We start from the raw sequence: 14,874 nt of genomic DNA, 5'->3' as shown, positions 1-14,874 counted from the left end.
CATGCTCGCTTTCAACCTCATACATCTCATTGAAATAGTGAGTCTTGCTGGTTATATTCAAATTGTTTTTAATTCTTGCACATATTTACATATTGTTACTCCTAAATGACAGCAGTCTTGGAAATGTATGTATGTTAATATTTTACAAATCATATATTTTGCTAGTAAAACTCAATTACTCTGTCGCGAAATGATGAATGTAAAAAAAGTGTGTCACCAACATGAAAAGTTTGGAAAGCACTGTTTTAGGGAACTGTAGTGTTACTTCAATCATCCATGTACAAGGCTCCTCTCCTGAGCCACACAGTGTCATCTAGTGATGGAGAGTCCAAATTTCTGAAACAAAAGTCTGCATCCAGTCTGGCACTTGGTAGTACCTCATGTAAGAAATCTGTGGGCACTGTTGTAGCCATAAGAAAGAAGGCAACTGTAGCTATTTCATTTTTATACTCTTTTAAACTCAGATATTTTGTTATAGTTAGTTGCACAGTTTACAGTGTACAGTTTAAATAACTTTAAGAAATTTCCACTTGCTTTTGCCCGTAAATAAATTATAAAGTCTTACATAGCAAGAAATGCACACAGAGTTAAGGATTGGGAGTAATACACTGTAATGATGCCATATTTGGGGTTCTTTCTTTAAGTATGCTTCTCCTTTTTTCATTGGTACAGGTGTGGTTTAGTGAAAAGAATTTCGACCCATTATTCAATTTTTATACAGGGTATAAAATCCTCAACTACAAGACCATAGAACAGTATTATGAGTTTATACAGGTGCTACCTGCTGTGGATACACCACAAGTCTTCGGTCTACATCCTAATGCTGATATCACGTAAGCCTTCTATAGATTCAATTACTTGAACATAATGTGTGAAAGAGGCTTCTGTACCTGTTCTGTCACTGGAACTTGCCTCCTGCAGCTCTTTTCCAAAAATGCAATGGCAGGTTTAGAATCTGAACAATAAAATAATTTCCCTTCATGCTCTACATACAAAAATGTTTTCTAGAAGCCAGCTGCAAGTACCCTTTAGTTCCTATTTAAAAAAAAAAAAGATATTCTACATAATGCTTTCAATTCGTTATTAGAAAAATATATATTCTTATTAATTTGTTCATCCCATAAACACGTTTTTTTACAATGTTTTTGTCTTTAAAAACCAGGAATTGAAAAAGCCATCCACATTACACACCATAAAACCACATATTAAACACATTTATCTGCAAAAGACACACACAAACTTTACTTAACCAATTACAAGCAGGGAACAGAGGCAAGAAAAAACGATCACAAGCAGTGAACAGAGGCAAGAAAATCGAGCACAAGCAGTGAACAGAGGCAAGAAAATCGAGCACAAGCAGTGAACAGAGGCAAGAAAAGCGAAAAATACCAGCCGGCTTCCCGCTGCTGCTGCTTCTCCTCTGCTAGTGCCTGGACCCGCTGCGCGCCATGTTGGTACGGCCGGTGCCCGCCCTGGCTTGGCTGACGCTGGGCGGCCGGCGCGGGACGGAGCACCCCATTGACCCCCGGGCCCACGCCATCTTCATCACGGGCTGTGACTCCGGCTTCAGGAGCCTGCTCGCGCGCCAGCTGCGGCTCCTCAGCACTCTCCCCTGGGGGGCATGAGGGGGTCCCGAATCCTGGGGGTTCGGGGGAGACAACATGCTGCATGCTTTTCCGCAAATGGGGCACGCTTTACACAGTTATTGAAATGCTGTATAGTGCTCCGGCCAGCACACGGCGCAGAACAAGGCCTGGTGTGCAAACCACAAACAATCACCACACGCGCACGAGACACCACAGACTTGATCACATTGTGTGAACCTGGGCACATTAAATGCCTGGCACATCGCTTACTCAAGGGATCAAATTACCGACTATTACCATAGTAAAGAAACAAGGCGAGGTGCGGAGGGACACTTTGAAGAAGCAGTTCTGCAGCAAACTCAAGATAAACTTTTCCGGATAAATCCAGACTCGCCTCAACCTTCCGTGCAGATGCACCGATGGGTGCACAAAACGGAAATGTACACGAAATGCAATGTTTGCCCAGGCGAGGAGAAAGCTTATCGTGGAACGTTTAACAGTTTCACTTCATTTTAGCTGGCAGGTTCCTTTACTTTAATTTTTGTTTTTTAATCACATCAGCGCGTTCTCTAATAAGGTACTTTAAGCTCATTCCTTTTCTAACCTTGACGTTCCCTAAAAGGTGCCTGTCTCCTCCCGACACGGTGATGATCGTCTGCAATCAAATATATAATACCCCTGGTAATCGCCTCTACTTTTAAAGGGGCATGATTTTGTAATTCGAAATTGACTGTCTTTCTTGCTTTTTCTTTCTTAAACATGAATTCGGATCAAAGCATTTTCCACACAACAAAAACACCCCCAGTACCAGTTCCGTAACACAGTGTTGCTGATCAGCAGCATCTAACACAGGGAACTTCAGTGTGTGTGTGTGGGGGGTGGGGGGGGGGAGTGGGAGGGGGGCTTCTGCACAATGTAACGAGGGTCCGAGTCTACCATCTGTCACAGGTATTCACTGGTCTTGGGGTAAAGGAGGCCCCTGGTGGTGTTGTGTTGTGGGCCCTAGGCCCACATTCTAAGGAAGGACTGACGCAGACACAGGATCGGTGGTTATTCAACTGGCCACGAGCACGTGCACACGGGCCTTTTTATTGGCGGTGCCACGTCACTCGTGACACCCGTGATGGATGGGTGTGGGGGTGAAGTGTGTCCAGCCCTCGAGGGAGTGGCTGGGCTTACAGCTTCCTGCGGAACACTAGAACGTGTCCCGCAGGGCACTACATTCCTTCCCACTTTATTGAAGAACAAACAAAACGTTAGTCCAACCTGTGGGGATAAAACTTCTAACTAAAAACCACAGGGTCCATCAGTCTCTCGAGTCAGGTGGCAGGACGACATCAGACATCTGCTTGGTGACTTTGCTTGCAGCAGAACCTTCTCGGCGGGCACCCGTAGTTTAACCTGAGGGACTCAGGACACGACCGCTGGCTTGGAGATGTCCGCTGCATAGCAACAGTTCACTTGTGATGACATGTCTTGCAGGACTTCCTTTTTGTCGACATTGGTGATGGTCTGTGGTGAATTCAAACAGTTGTTTCAATGGGATGCGTCATGATCATGGATGGAGTTCGTGGTGACGGTTCGTGGAGGTGTTGCCTGATCACTTGTCTCTGTGGACCCTTTTGGCTGCAACCGATGACCTGTCAGTGGGGCAAAGTCTCTTTTCACTCTCCCGCCTGGAGAGGTCCGTTGCCGGGGTTACTGCGGGACTGCAGGAAGGCTACGCTGGGGCCACTTGTGTGCTGACTGGGGGCAGCTGCAGGACCACCTAGGAGCCGTTACTTGGTCGCACGCACAACCCTCTAGGGTGGAGGTGTCTTGGCCGGTGCTTGCTCTCGCGGTTCAGGGGTGTGCCTGGTTCACAGGTAGCCTCTGGTCTCTTTTCTCAGCTGGTGTGGCAACAGTGTGTGACTCCAGTCCATCGATACTCTGGGAGTGGTGTTTGCCGCATGTGCTGATGGCTGGCGTGATGGCGGTTGCCAGCCATGTGGTGACCCAGGATGACAGGTGGTGGTGACGTGCTGGGAGAGTTGGATGTTTCGAAGGACTTGGCAGCCCTGTGCCTCGGCCTTGCTGAGGTTGAGTTTCAGTGATGGCGTGACACGTAGAGTGTATGGATCCTCTCTTGCCTGGCTTGGGGTCACTGCCGACTCCATCTTGAGGCAGTGTGAGGAAAGACACTTGATACCGATCTTCACCCATGGCATCTGCAGTCAGGAGCAGGGATGCCGTTTGACTTAGACTGCTGACACTCTGAGGTGGACGATTGTCTGGGGACGCGGTGGGATGATACACGGTTTGCGTTTGCTGTGACTTGTGTTCGGCTCTCCCGTGAGGCTGTATCCAGGGACGCCGGTTGACGCTCACCTGGGGAAACTTTGGGATGATACTCGGTCTGCGCTCGCTGAGGCTTACTCTTGTTTCTCCCTCGAGGCTGTATCCGGGGACGCCGATTGACGCTCAACTGGAGATGCATTGGGATGAGACTCAGTTTGCGCTTGCTGCGGCTTACTCTTGGTTCTCCCTTGAGCCTGTGTCCAGGGACGCCGATTGACGCTCACCTGGGAAGTGGTGGGATGAGACTCGGTTCTCACTTGCTGCCGCTTTAGTGTGGTTATCCTTAGTGCTGTCGCCAGGTCCGTCGGTCCGCCTTGGTGTCTCTCTGGTGTCTTTGGAGGTGTTCTTGGGTTGTGTTGCTATGAGTCCTTGGGCTTCTCCTCTTGTTGTCTTTGATGCACCTGTGGGTGTCCAGCTCTTCTGGGTAACACCATTTCCGCTTTTCTTCTTCTTCTGGGGCAGTGGCATGCCACATGTTCTAACAAGGCCAACGGGCCTATTGACTTCAATTGTCTCATGACCATTCAGGCGAACCTTCAGTCACTCTTCTCGGCTGCATGGCAGGCAGCCACTCGTCTAGGGTGCTCCTTCTTCAGGGAGTAGCTTTCACGGGCAGTCGTGAGCTGTGGTGGCGGCTGGCCACTTGTGGTGTACGACTCTCCTCTTGTCAGCCTTAGATCACAGACGACTTCTGCGTGAGGCGGCGTGAGGGAGGACACTGTGCTGCGTTGTGCTCCTTCCGGGCTCTGTTGCTGCTGTGGAGATGTATGAGAACTCCCTGCTGATTCTAGCAGTGCTCCTTTTCTTTCGGAGGGATCCTTTTCTTGGGCGTGCACCTGCGCTGTTGCGCTTCTGGGTGCATGCATCACACACCTCGGACTGCGCGCTCTTCTTTGCTGGGACACCTTCTTCTGGCACTGGTCATGCCTGCTCCTTCATTGCCAGGGTGCCAGCTTCTGGCATTTGTCGTGCCTGCTTTCCCTCCTTGCAGTAGTGCTCGTTGACTGCCAGGGGCATATGGCGCTCTTCTCACTTGTGGTGACGTTGGGTTGTCGCCGGTGGAGCGCTCTCTGCACCAGTCATTCTTGCACTTTTGCCAGGGTAGATTCCTTTGAGCTGTTGTCCGACCAGTGATCACTTTGCTGAGCCTGTTTCTTGTTTGTGTGGCTGCTGTGGACTTTTAGCCTCTCTTCTTTGGCTGGACGTTATGTGGCGGCACCTGGGCAGGCATTCTGTAGAGTGAACAGTCTCTCTATGTCAACCTGACATGCAGTCCATGGTGCAGGTGGCACTATTCTGATCCGTCTATTGCTGTGACATCTTGACCATTGCTCAGTGTCTCCCACTCTGTCCTCTCCTTGTGTTTGGGCTGCGCAGTGACCAGTACAGTGGGTGTGGATGCTTGTCGTTTTAGGAGCAGTGTTGTGTTACTTCATGCACTCACTGTGTTGCTGTGCATGTGGTTGGCGCTGTGTTCCTGAACTCCTGGTGCCTAACTGTCCATTATCTCTTTATCCTTAAAGCTGTGTAGTGGCTTGGTTTTACGCTGCGTCGCTTCTGCGGGCACCTGGTGAACAACCAGGCTTGCTCTGTAACATTGTCTCTGGGAGGGTGCTCTTGCCTGGCTCCCTGCCTACTTGGTCTGTTTCCCCTCATGGATTCATTAGACTGTTAGTTGGGCGTGTGCCCACCATTCTTCTCCGCCTCCCTAGACTTTCTTCTGCTGCTGGGAAACTGCTTTGTGCAGCAGGTATCTGGCGGAGATTGGTACAGCTTTGTGCATTCACTTATGCATTGTGGTACTGCTGGGTGCTGGTAGTATTCTGTAATTTATTTTTATATTTTTTTAAACACGTGGATAACCTTATTCCCTGGCACTTATTGCAAGTTGCAGCAATTGGTTTCCTTTTCATAAAAGCATGCTTGTCCACAATATTGTTTTCCTTAGCCGCGGTAGCGCAAAACGGCCACTAGATGGCACTGCAGGGCAAAATATTGCTGTTTGTGGTTATTTTCCTTCGTTCTGGAACCACACTCGGTTCCGTGATGCTGCTGCTTGTCTGTACTCGCGGGCTTCAAGGGGGCAGAAGAATGGAGGGCAGGCAGCTCGTGCGTGTGTGGGTGCTGACTTTTATTTATTTATTTATATTATGTATTTATGCATTTTTATATAGCGCGGACTTTACCCGAAGGTGTCAGAGCGCTTCACAATAGGAACAGAACTGATACATGGGAACATTACAAGTGAGCAAAATACAAAGGCAAACGTTACATTAAATGAAGCAAAATTACAATTGTGCGCCAACAAAGTATAAGAGGTAGTAAACGGTGCATTACAAAAGTGACAATCATGAGTCAACAAAATACAAGAGGTAGCAATCGGTGCATTGCAGGAGGAAAAAGTGACGTGTGCAGGTTACAAAAAGCGTACAGAATAAATATAGAGGTGTAGGAAGGGGGAGTCTCTAGTTGGCGCAGTGCAGCACTGGCGACAAGCAGGGACTCTCTCTTCCCCGTCAGGGCTGAGGGTTACCTTCAAGACAACCTCTGCTTACCCTCTAGGTAGTGTGGCTTAAGCAGTCTTAGGCTAATCTCTGGGGCACATAGGGTTAAACATTTGCAATACTACACCATCACCACCAACCCACCACACAATGACACCAAACTGTATTTTGTAAAAATATATTCTCTTTATATAAATTTCAAGCAGGCTTGTAAATACAGTCTTGGTTCACTTTAAAACGGTTCCAGTGTACTTTAGATTAGGTTGCCACAGTTCTTTCTCGCAATAAGCAATCCTTGTTCAGTACTTTCAAAAACAGTTCTTATTCGGCTTATTTCCCCCAAAAACGGGGATTCCAGGCTCCTCACGGTACTTTTCTCTGTCCTGATAGTCAACCAGGATTCCCCCAGCTGTCCGCGGCCTCTCTGTGCCCCTAGGTTACCCCGCGATAGAAAAACGGGCCCGGTCTGCCCCCTCTCACGCTTCTGGCGGGAGCGGCGGCCGGGGAATCAGCGCCTGCCTCTCCGGGCGGGCTGCGCAGCTGTGCACGGCTGACAGGGGGAGAGAGCGGGGGCCCTGGGAGCGCTCCACACGCAGCTCCGAGGGCTGGGCGGGACAGAGGGAAAGAAACAGTACCTTGCTGGGGAGTTGGCTGGGCGCAGGTCAGCGCTGTAGTCCGCGTCGCGTTGTCTTCCGTCCGATGTCAGGAGCGAGCGGCGGCTCGGCTCTGGCTCGGGGGTTGGCGGTGCGGCGCGGGCCGAGTTGCACTGGGCAAGCGACTCGGGATTTCCTGACGGGAGAGCACACACAGAGGGCAGTGATCCTCGGCGCAGGCCTCTTTTGATCCAGGCGACGATCAGGCGCCCCACGCAACAGCTGTTTCAGCGGCGGCGCGTTCAGGGGCACAAGACTCGAAGGGGTGCAAGCAGGCACCGGGCGCCACCTTCTCTTCACGATGCGAGCTGCAGCTCGGGGCCAGTCACGGTGCTTGGATCAGCTGGGCTGGTCTTCACGTTGCTTCTGGGCCAGGCAGGCGGCAGTCACTTTGTTTAGAGCGAGGGCAGCTCCCAGAGGGGTGCTAGAAAGCGCGATTGTCAGAGCGCGCTCTGCTTTTCCTGGAGAGGCTCGCAAAGGGAGAACAGCGTCTTGCAGTGGTTCCTCTGTCAGGGGGTAGCGCCCACTGTTCCTGGGGCGCTGGTCAGGGGGCAAGTTCACAGGCAAGCCCTTGGAGATCTTTCAGCAGAATTGGGCACAAAATTTCAATAAAGCAAAAGTCTCTTGTAGTCTTTTCTTTCCTCTCCTTTGGCAGCAAGGCACCAGACACAGGCCAGAGACAGCACTCCTCCTTGTCATTCCAGGTCCTTCTCTTCGGGCAGAGTTTCTTCTGTAGCGCAAACAGGATCTAATTTACAAGGAGCAGGGCTCCTTCTTTTATACCCAGTTTCTTTTGTTCTAGCAAGCCAGGGGGGCCTCTGCATAACTGCTCCAGTCTCTGAGCACTTGTTGTGGGTACTTCTGGCTTCTGCATGCAGTGTGAGGGCAGGCACATCAGGCGCTCCCCAGGGGGGCGGAGCCGGCATTGTGAAGACAGAGGCAGCTTGAGCACTTTGTTGACAAGCTTCGGTCCTTCCTGGGCCAGGTGCAGGCTGAGTCATCAGTCGCTCCCCAGGAGGGCGGAGCCAGCATTGTGGTGGCAGAGCACAGCCTGATGCATCATTCAGGGGAAACTCCCACCACCCACTAAGGTGTCATCTGGCTATTCACTACCTGTCAACTCCCAGCCCTGTCACTCACACACACCAGACAGTCAGATCCACATCCAAGCAGAGGCGGGCTGAAATGGTTAGGCCAGCAAATGCTAACTTTCTAAAAGTAGCATTTGCAAACCCAGGATATTAAAATAAACTTTACTAAAAGAAGTATTTTATTATTCTGAGTTCAGGCATACTAAACATGAATTTCTACCATGTTCCCTGAGCCTGCTGGGATTATAGAGTGTAATAATTCCAGCAGCCCAACTGGCCTAGAAGGGAACTGGTAGCCTTACAATAGTGAAAAAAATATTTGGCAGTAATTCACTATTAGAACATGCCACACACATCAGGGCATGTTCTACCTTACACTTACAATGCACCCTGCCCTCAGGCCTACCATAGGGGTGACTAATATGAAGTTAAGGGAAGGTTTAGGGGCTGGCAAGTGTGTGCACTTGCCCAGCCAGCATGACAGTACCAGACTGCACGCAGGTTCTGCAATGGCAGACCCCAGACACATTTTAAGGCTGCTTCTGTGGGTGGCGCAACCAGCGCTGCAGGCCCACTAGCAGTATTGGCATTCACAAGCCCTGGCACTCCTGGTGCGCTTTACTAGGGACTAACAGTAAATCCAATGAACCAATCATGGACATCAATTACATGTACACTTTACAGTAGGGAGCACTTGCACTGCGACACGGGTTGGCCGTGGCGCAGTGCCCTGAGTAGCAGACACCAGCAAAACATTTGAGGCACAACAGCAAAAAGTGGAAGGGAAACTCACGCCAAGGTGCCAGGTCTAACACGTGTCCCCTCCAGCTGAAATGTGGGGGGAACTACCCTTCCCCAGGGAGTTCCACATCACTAAGGCGGAAAAATCTGGACAGACCATCAGCATTGGCGTGATCTGTGCCAGGGCGGTGTTCCACCGTGAAGTCCATACCCTGTAGGGAGATGGACCACCTCAACAGTTTTGGGTTCTCACCCCTCATTTGCATCAACCATCTGAGGGGCCTGTGGTCTGTCTGAACCCGGAAGTGAGACCCAAACAAGTAGGGTCTTAGCTTCTTCAGCGCCCAGACCACAGCAAATGCTTCTCGCTCTATTGCACTCCACCTACTTTCCCGTGGTAGTAACCTCCTACTGATGAAGGCTACGGGTTGGTCCCAGCCCTCCTCAGTCATCTGTGAGAGAACAGCCCCTACACCATGCTCTGAAGCGTCTGTTTGCACTATGAATTCCTTGGAGAAATCAGGAGCCAGGAGCACGGGTGCCGTGCACATGGCAGTCTTCAGGGTGTCAAAAGCCTTCTGACAGGTGTCAGTCCAAATCACATTCCTGGGCTGCTTCTTAGAAGTCAGCTCTGTCAAGGGGGTCACAATAGTGCCATAGCCCTTGACAAACCTCCTGTAGTACCCAGTGAGCCCCAGGAAGGCTCTCACTGGGGGGCTCCCAAGCCAGGATGGTTGCAATTTTGGGTTGCAAGGGTGCCACCTTGCCACTCCCCACTTGGTGTCCCAAGTACACCACTGAACCCTGCTCAATCTGGCACTTGCTTGCCTTGATTGTGAGGCCTGCCTTGCGCAGGGCCATCAACACTTCCCAGAGGTGCCGCAGGTGTTCTGGCCAGGTACCACTGAACACTGCGATGTCATCCAGGTAGGCGGCACTGAACTCATCCAGCCCAACCAACACCTGGTTGACCAACCTCTGAAAGGTGGCAGGGGCATTCTTCATCCCAAATGGCATAACCCGGAACTGGAAATGCCCATCTGGTGTGGAGAATGCTGACCTCTCCTTTGCCCCATCGGTCAAGGCGATCTGCCAGTACCCAGACGTTAAATCAAACGTGCTGAGGAACCGGGCAGCCCCTAGCCGATCAATGAGCTCATCAGCTCTGGGGATAGGGTGCGCGTCAGTCTTGGTGACTGAATTGAGTCCTCTGTAGTCCACACAGAACCGGAGTTCAGGTGTGGCTCCCGGCGCAGCAGCCTTTGGGACCAAGACAACGGGGCTGGACCAAGGACTGCTGGAAGACTCAACCACCCTAAGAGCAAGCATCTTGGAGACCTCCTCCTTGATGCAGGCCCTGACCCTGTCAGTCACTCTGTAAGCCTTATGCTTCATAGGTAAGTTGTCTCCTGTGTCCACATCATGGACGCACCAATCTGTGACACTAGGAACCAGGGAGAACAGATCTGGAAACTGCCCCAGCAATTGGCGGCAGTCTTCCTGTTGCTCAGGGGTCAGGGTGGGTGAGAGGTTAACTCCATCCACTGACCCATCTTTCTCACAGGCCACTAAGAGGTCAGGAAGAGGCTCAGACTCCTCTTCCATTCCATCATCAGTGGCCAACAGCATGCCCACTTCGGACCTTTTCAAGTGGGGCTTGAGGCGGTTAACATGGAGGACCCGTAAAGGGTTCCTGGGCGTCTTCATGTCCACCAAGTATGTCACTGAGCTCTTGCGCTCCACAACCTCAAATGGGCCTGTCCACTTATCCTGAAGTGCACAGGGTTCCACTGGGGCCAAGACATACACCTCCTGTCCAGGCTCAAGCTCTACCAGAGTGGCATTCTGGTCGTACCACCGCTTCATCTCCTCCTGGCTAGCTTCCAGATTTGCCTCAGCAAGTTGTCTGAAGCGCCTGGTTTGGTTTCTGAAGGCCAGCATGTAGCTATATACATTCTGGGGAGGTTTCCTGGGAGATTGCTCCCAGCCTTCCTTTACCAAACTCAGTGGTCCTCTCACGGGGTGACCATACAGCAGTTCAAAGAGGCTGAACCCTAGGGACTTCTGTGGCACCTCGCGGTATGCAAAGAGCAGGCATGGTAAGAGGACGTCCCACTTACGCCTCATTGGACCTTCCAGGCCCATGATCATGCCCTTCAGGGTTCGGGTGAATCTTTCAACCAACCCATTTCCTTGGGGATGGTAAGGTGTGGTGAACTTGTAGGTTACACCACACTCTTGCCAAAGGGACTTCATATACTTGGATATAAAGTTGGTCCCCCTGTCGCTCACCACCTCTAGAGGGAATCCCACTCTGGAGAAAATTCCCATCAGTGCACGCCCCACCACGGGGGCCGTCACTGTCCTCAGAGGGATGGCTTCAGGGTACCGGGTGGCATGATCCACCAAGACCAGGATGAACCTGTTGCCCATGGCTGTCTTGGGGTCCAGAGGCCCAACAATGTCAATACCCACTTGTTGGAATGGAGTACTGACCACAGGGAAGGGTTGGAGGGGAGCCTTGTTCTTCCCTCCGCTCTTCCCACTTGCCTGGCAAGTTGGACAGGTCCTACAATGAGCATCTGAGCTCTTGTGCATTTGGGGCCAGTAGAAGTGGGTGACAAGCCTGTCATAGGTCTTGTCCATCCCCAAATGTCCTGCTAAAGGCACATCATGAGCCAGTCCCAGTAGGAAGGCTCTGAACTTCTGGAGTACCACCAGCACACGGGCTGACCCAGGTTCAGCAGCCTTAGGCTCTGAATACAGGAGGTCATTCTCCCAGTACACATAATGTGTTTTGGCCTGAACACCATTGGCCTGGTCTGCAGCCTGCTGCCGCATACCCACGAGAGAAGGGCATTCTTTCTGCTCCCTGCAGAATTCCTCCCTGGAGGGGCCCCCTTCTTGCTGCCAATGGGTCAGCTCAGGCAGGTCCCCCAGTTCGGCAATCTGTTCCCCAGTAGGCTCCAGGGCATCCCCCTCAAGGTCTGCTTCCTCCTGGACCGTGGGAACTTCAGGGGCCGGTTTCCCGCGCACCCTGCGCCTTCTCCCTAAGGCCGGTTCCTGGGTCTCTCCTTCAGGCCCCAGGACCTCTTGATCACCCCTACTGGCTGCCATTGACCGGGTGGTCACGCACGCCCAGTCAGGTAGACCCACCATCTTCAGGTGAGTCGTTTTCTCCACCTTTTCCCAAGGGGAGTCCTCCAAGTCGTTCCCTAGCAAACAGTCAACAGGCATGGCTTTCCTCACACAGACCTGCAGAGTACCAGAGACCCCCCCCCACTCGAAGGGAACTTGAGCCATTGGACATTGGCTCTCTGAGTTGTCAGCATTGACAACCCTACCATAGGCATGGGGTACAACCTGCTCTTGAGACACCAGGTGATGCCTCACTGCAGTCACACTGGCTCCTGTGTCTCTAAGAGCCTCAGCTTTCCTACCATTGATGGTAACCACCTGCCCATATTTTTTAGTGTTAGAGGGCAGGTAGTTTGTAGGGACCATCTCACTGTCTCCTAGGGAGACTAGGGTCATCTGAACAGGATCTCCACCCCCCGGGACCATCACTTCTTCTCCTAAGTGAACACTGGTCACTTGTCGGGGCGGAGCACCAGTGGGTGCTGGTTTTCCAAACAGGCGACACTTGGGGTCACTGGCTATGTGCCCCGGGTCACCACATTTGAAACAATTGAAGGGCCCCTTTGGAACAGGTCTACCTGTCGGGGCCCCATTCTGCTTTGGGGGTGGGGGAGGCTGAGAACCTTTCTGCTGGTCCCCTTGGGGATTACTTTGGGGGCCTTTTTGGAACCCTTTCTGTTTTCCCTTGTCCCCCCCACTCTTCTGCTGGGGACCCTGCCCACCCTTGGCGGAGTCTCCCACTGGGCCCTTGTGGACCCTGGTGCTGAGCCAGCGGTCCGCCTCCTCAGCAAGCTTCCTCGGGTTGGACAGCTTGCTATCAATCAGGTGCTGGCGTAACTCAGGAAAACATTGATCAGACAAGTGCTCCCATACAATTAAATCAAAGAGACCTTGAAAATCATTCACTTTGTTACCCTTCACCCAACCATCCAGTGCTCTGCAAAAAAAAGTCACAAACTCCACATATGTATTCCCAGGCCGCTTATTACACCCCCTAAACTTCTGTCTATACATTTCAGGGGTAAGCCCATACCTGGTCATTAAAGCTTCTTTCATATGGGGATAGGATCTCTGGTCTTCAGTGGGCAAATCTAGCAGGGTGTCCCGCCCTTCGCTAAGGAACCTTCCCCATAACCCCGCTCCCCAATCCTTCTCAGGGACCCGGTGGGAAAACATGGCTACCTCATATGCCCTAAACCACTGTCCTATGTCATCCCCCTTAAAGAACTCTTTAACTACATCTTTGGGGATGTGCACTCTAGACTCTACCTGCACCGGCGTTGCGCTGCCACCAGAGGGAGGATGATCCAAGGTTTTCTCTTTTAGACTCATCTCCCTCATTTTCACTTCATGCTCCATTTGGAGTTTTCGCTCTTCCAGAGCCATTCTTTTGCTTTCAAGCTCCATTTGGCCCTTTAAATTCAATTCTGCCAACTTCATTTCATGATCCCTGGTTGCCTGTCTGTCTGCCAGCTCCTCTGGCGACAGGCCTCTGCCAAAGCTAAGGACGCTGTCTGGTTTTTCCAGACTCACAGGATCCACAGGTGCACCCTGATCCTCAGGTGCCTTCCTAGATTCAAGCCAGGCTCTCATGGCCTTGTAGAAATCAGGTTTGTTTCTGCACCCTGCGTGTGGAACCTTGAGTTTCCTGCAAAAAAAACTCAACTGCTTCTTTGTGTAGTCATCCAGCTTTGATGCATCCCATTCTAGCTCCTGCGCACCAGAGGCTATGGATTCTCCTCCATCAATGCTGTTTGTGCCAGGCATGCTTGCAACACTAGGGATCTTCTTCTTTTAGCAAAATTAAGAACCAAAAAGTCTGTGGCTAAGATACTGGACTGTAATCACTGTGCAATGGTCAGTAGCTAAGGTAAAACACTGCAAATGTAAATTCGCTATCCTCACCGCTGCGTCCAATGTAGGAAGGGGGAGTCTCTAGTTGGCGCAGTGCAGCACTGGCGACAAGCAGGGACTCTCTCTTCCCCGTCAGGGCTGAGGGTTACCTTCAAGACAACCTCTGCTTACCCTCTAGGTAGTGTGGCTTAAGCAGTCTTAGGCTAATCTCTGGGGCACATAGGGTTAAACATTTGCAATATTACACCATCACCACCAACCCACCACACAATGACACCAAACTGTATTTTGTAAAAATATATTCTCTTTATATAAATTTCAAGCAGGCTTGTAAATACAGTCTTGGTTCACTTTAAAACGGTTCCAGTGTACTTTAGATTAGGTTGCCACAGTTCTTTCTCGCAATAAGCAATCCTTGTTCAGTACTTTCAAAAACAGTTCTTATTCGGCTTATTTCCCCCAAAAACGGGGATTCCAGGCTCCTCACGGTACTTTTCTCTGTCCTGATAGTCAACCAGGATTCCCCCAGCTGTCCGCGGCCTCTCTGTGCCCCTAGGTTACCCCGCGATAGAAAAACGGGCCCGGTCTGCCCCCTCTCACGCTTCTGGCGGGAGCGGCGGCCGGGGAATCAGCGCCTGCCTCTCCGGGCGGGCTGCGCAGCTGTGCACGGCTGACAGGGGGAGAGAGCGGGGGCCCTGGGAGCGCTCCACACGCAGCTCCGAGGGCTGGGCGGGACAGAGGGAAAGAAACAGTACCTTGCTGGGGAGTTGGCTGGGCGCAGGTCAGCGCTGTAGTCCGCGTCGCGTTGTCTTCCGTCCGATGTCAGGAGCGAGCGGCGGCTCGGCTCTGGCTCGGGGGTTGGCGGTGCGGCGCGGGCCGAGTTGCACTGGGCAAGCGCCTCGGGATTTCCTGACGGGAGAGCACACACAGAGGGCAGTGATCCTCGGCGCAGGCCTCTTTTGATCCAGGC

At 51.7% G+C, this 14,874-nt stretch overlaps 1 protein-coding gene across 6 annotated transcripts in view; it reads left to right on the top strand.

The window, feature by feature from the left end:
- Window positions 1-14,874, top strand: part of DNAH8 (dynein axonemal heavy chain 8) — a 10,041,960-nt gene that overhangs the window by 9,510,634 nt on the left and 516,452 nt on the right. For all 6 annotated transcript variants that reach the window (XM_078647354.1, XM_078647353.1, XM_078647356.1 and 3 more), the window contains one exon: window positions 673-833. In XM_078647354.1, the coding sequence (XP_078503480.1) occupies window positions 673-833 (161 nt within the window). The remainder of the gene's footprint in view (window positions 1-672; window positions 834-14,874) is intronic.

This window comes from Lissotriton helveticus, chromosome 6 (assembly GCF_964261635.1).
Source record: "Lissotriton helveticus chromosome 6, aLisHel1.1, whole genome shotgun sequence".
NCBI classification, from domain to species: domain Eukaryota; kingdom Metazoa; phylum Chordata; class Amphibia; order Caudata; family Salamandridae; genus Lissotriton; species Lissotriton helveticus.
The sequence above is the reverse complement of the archived record's forward strand: the minus strand, read 5'-3'. Positions and strand labels throughout refer to the sequence as shown.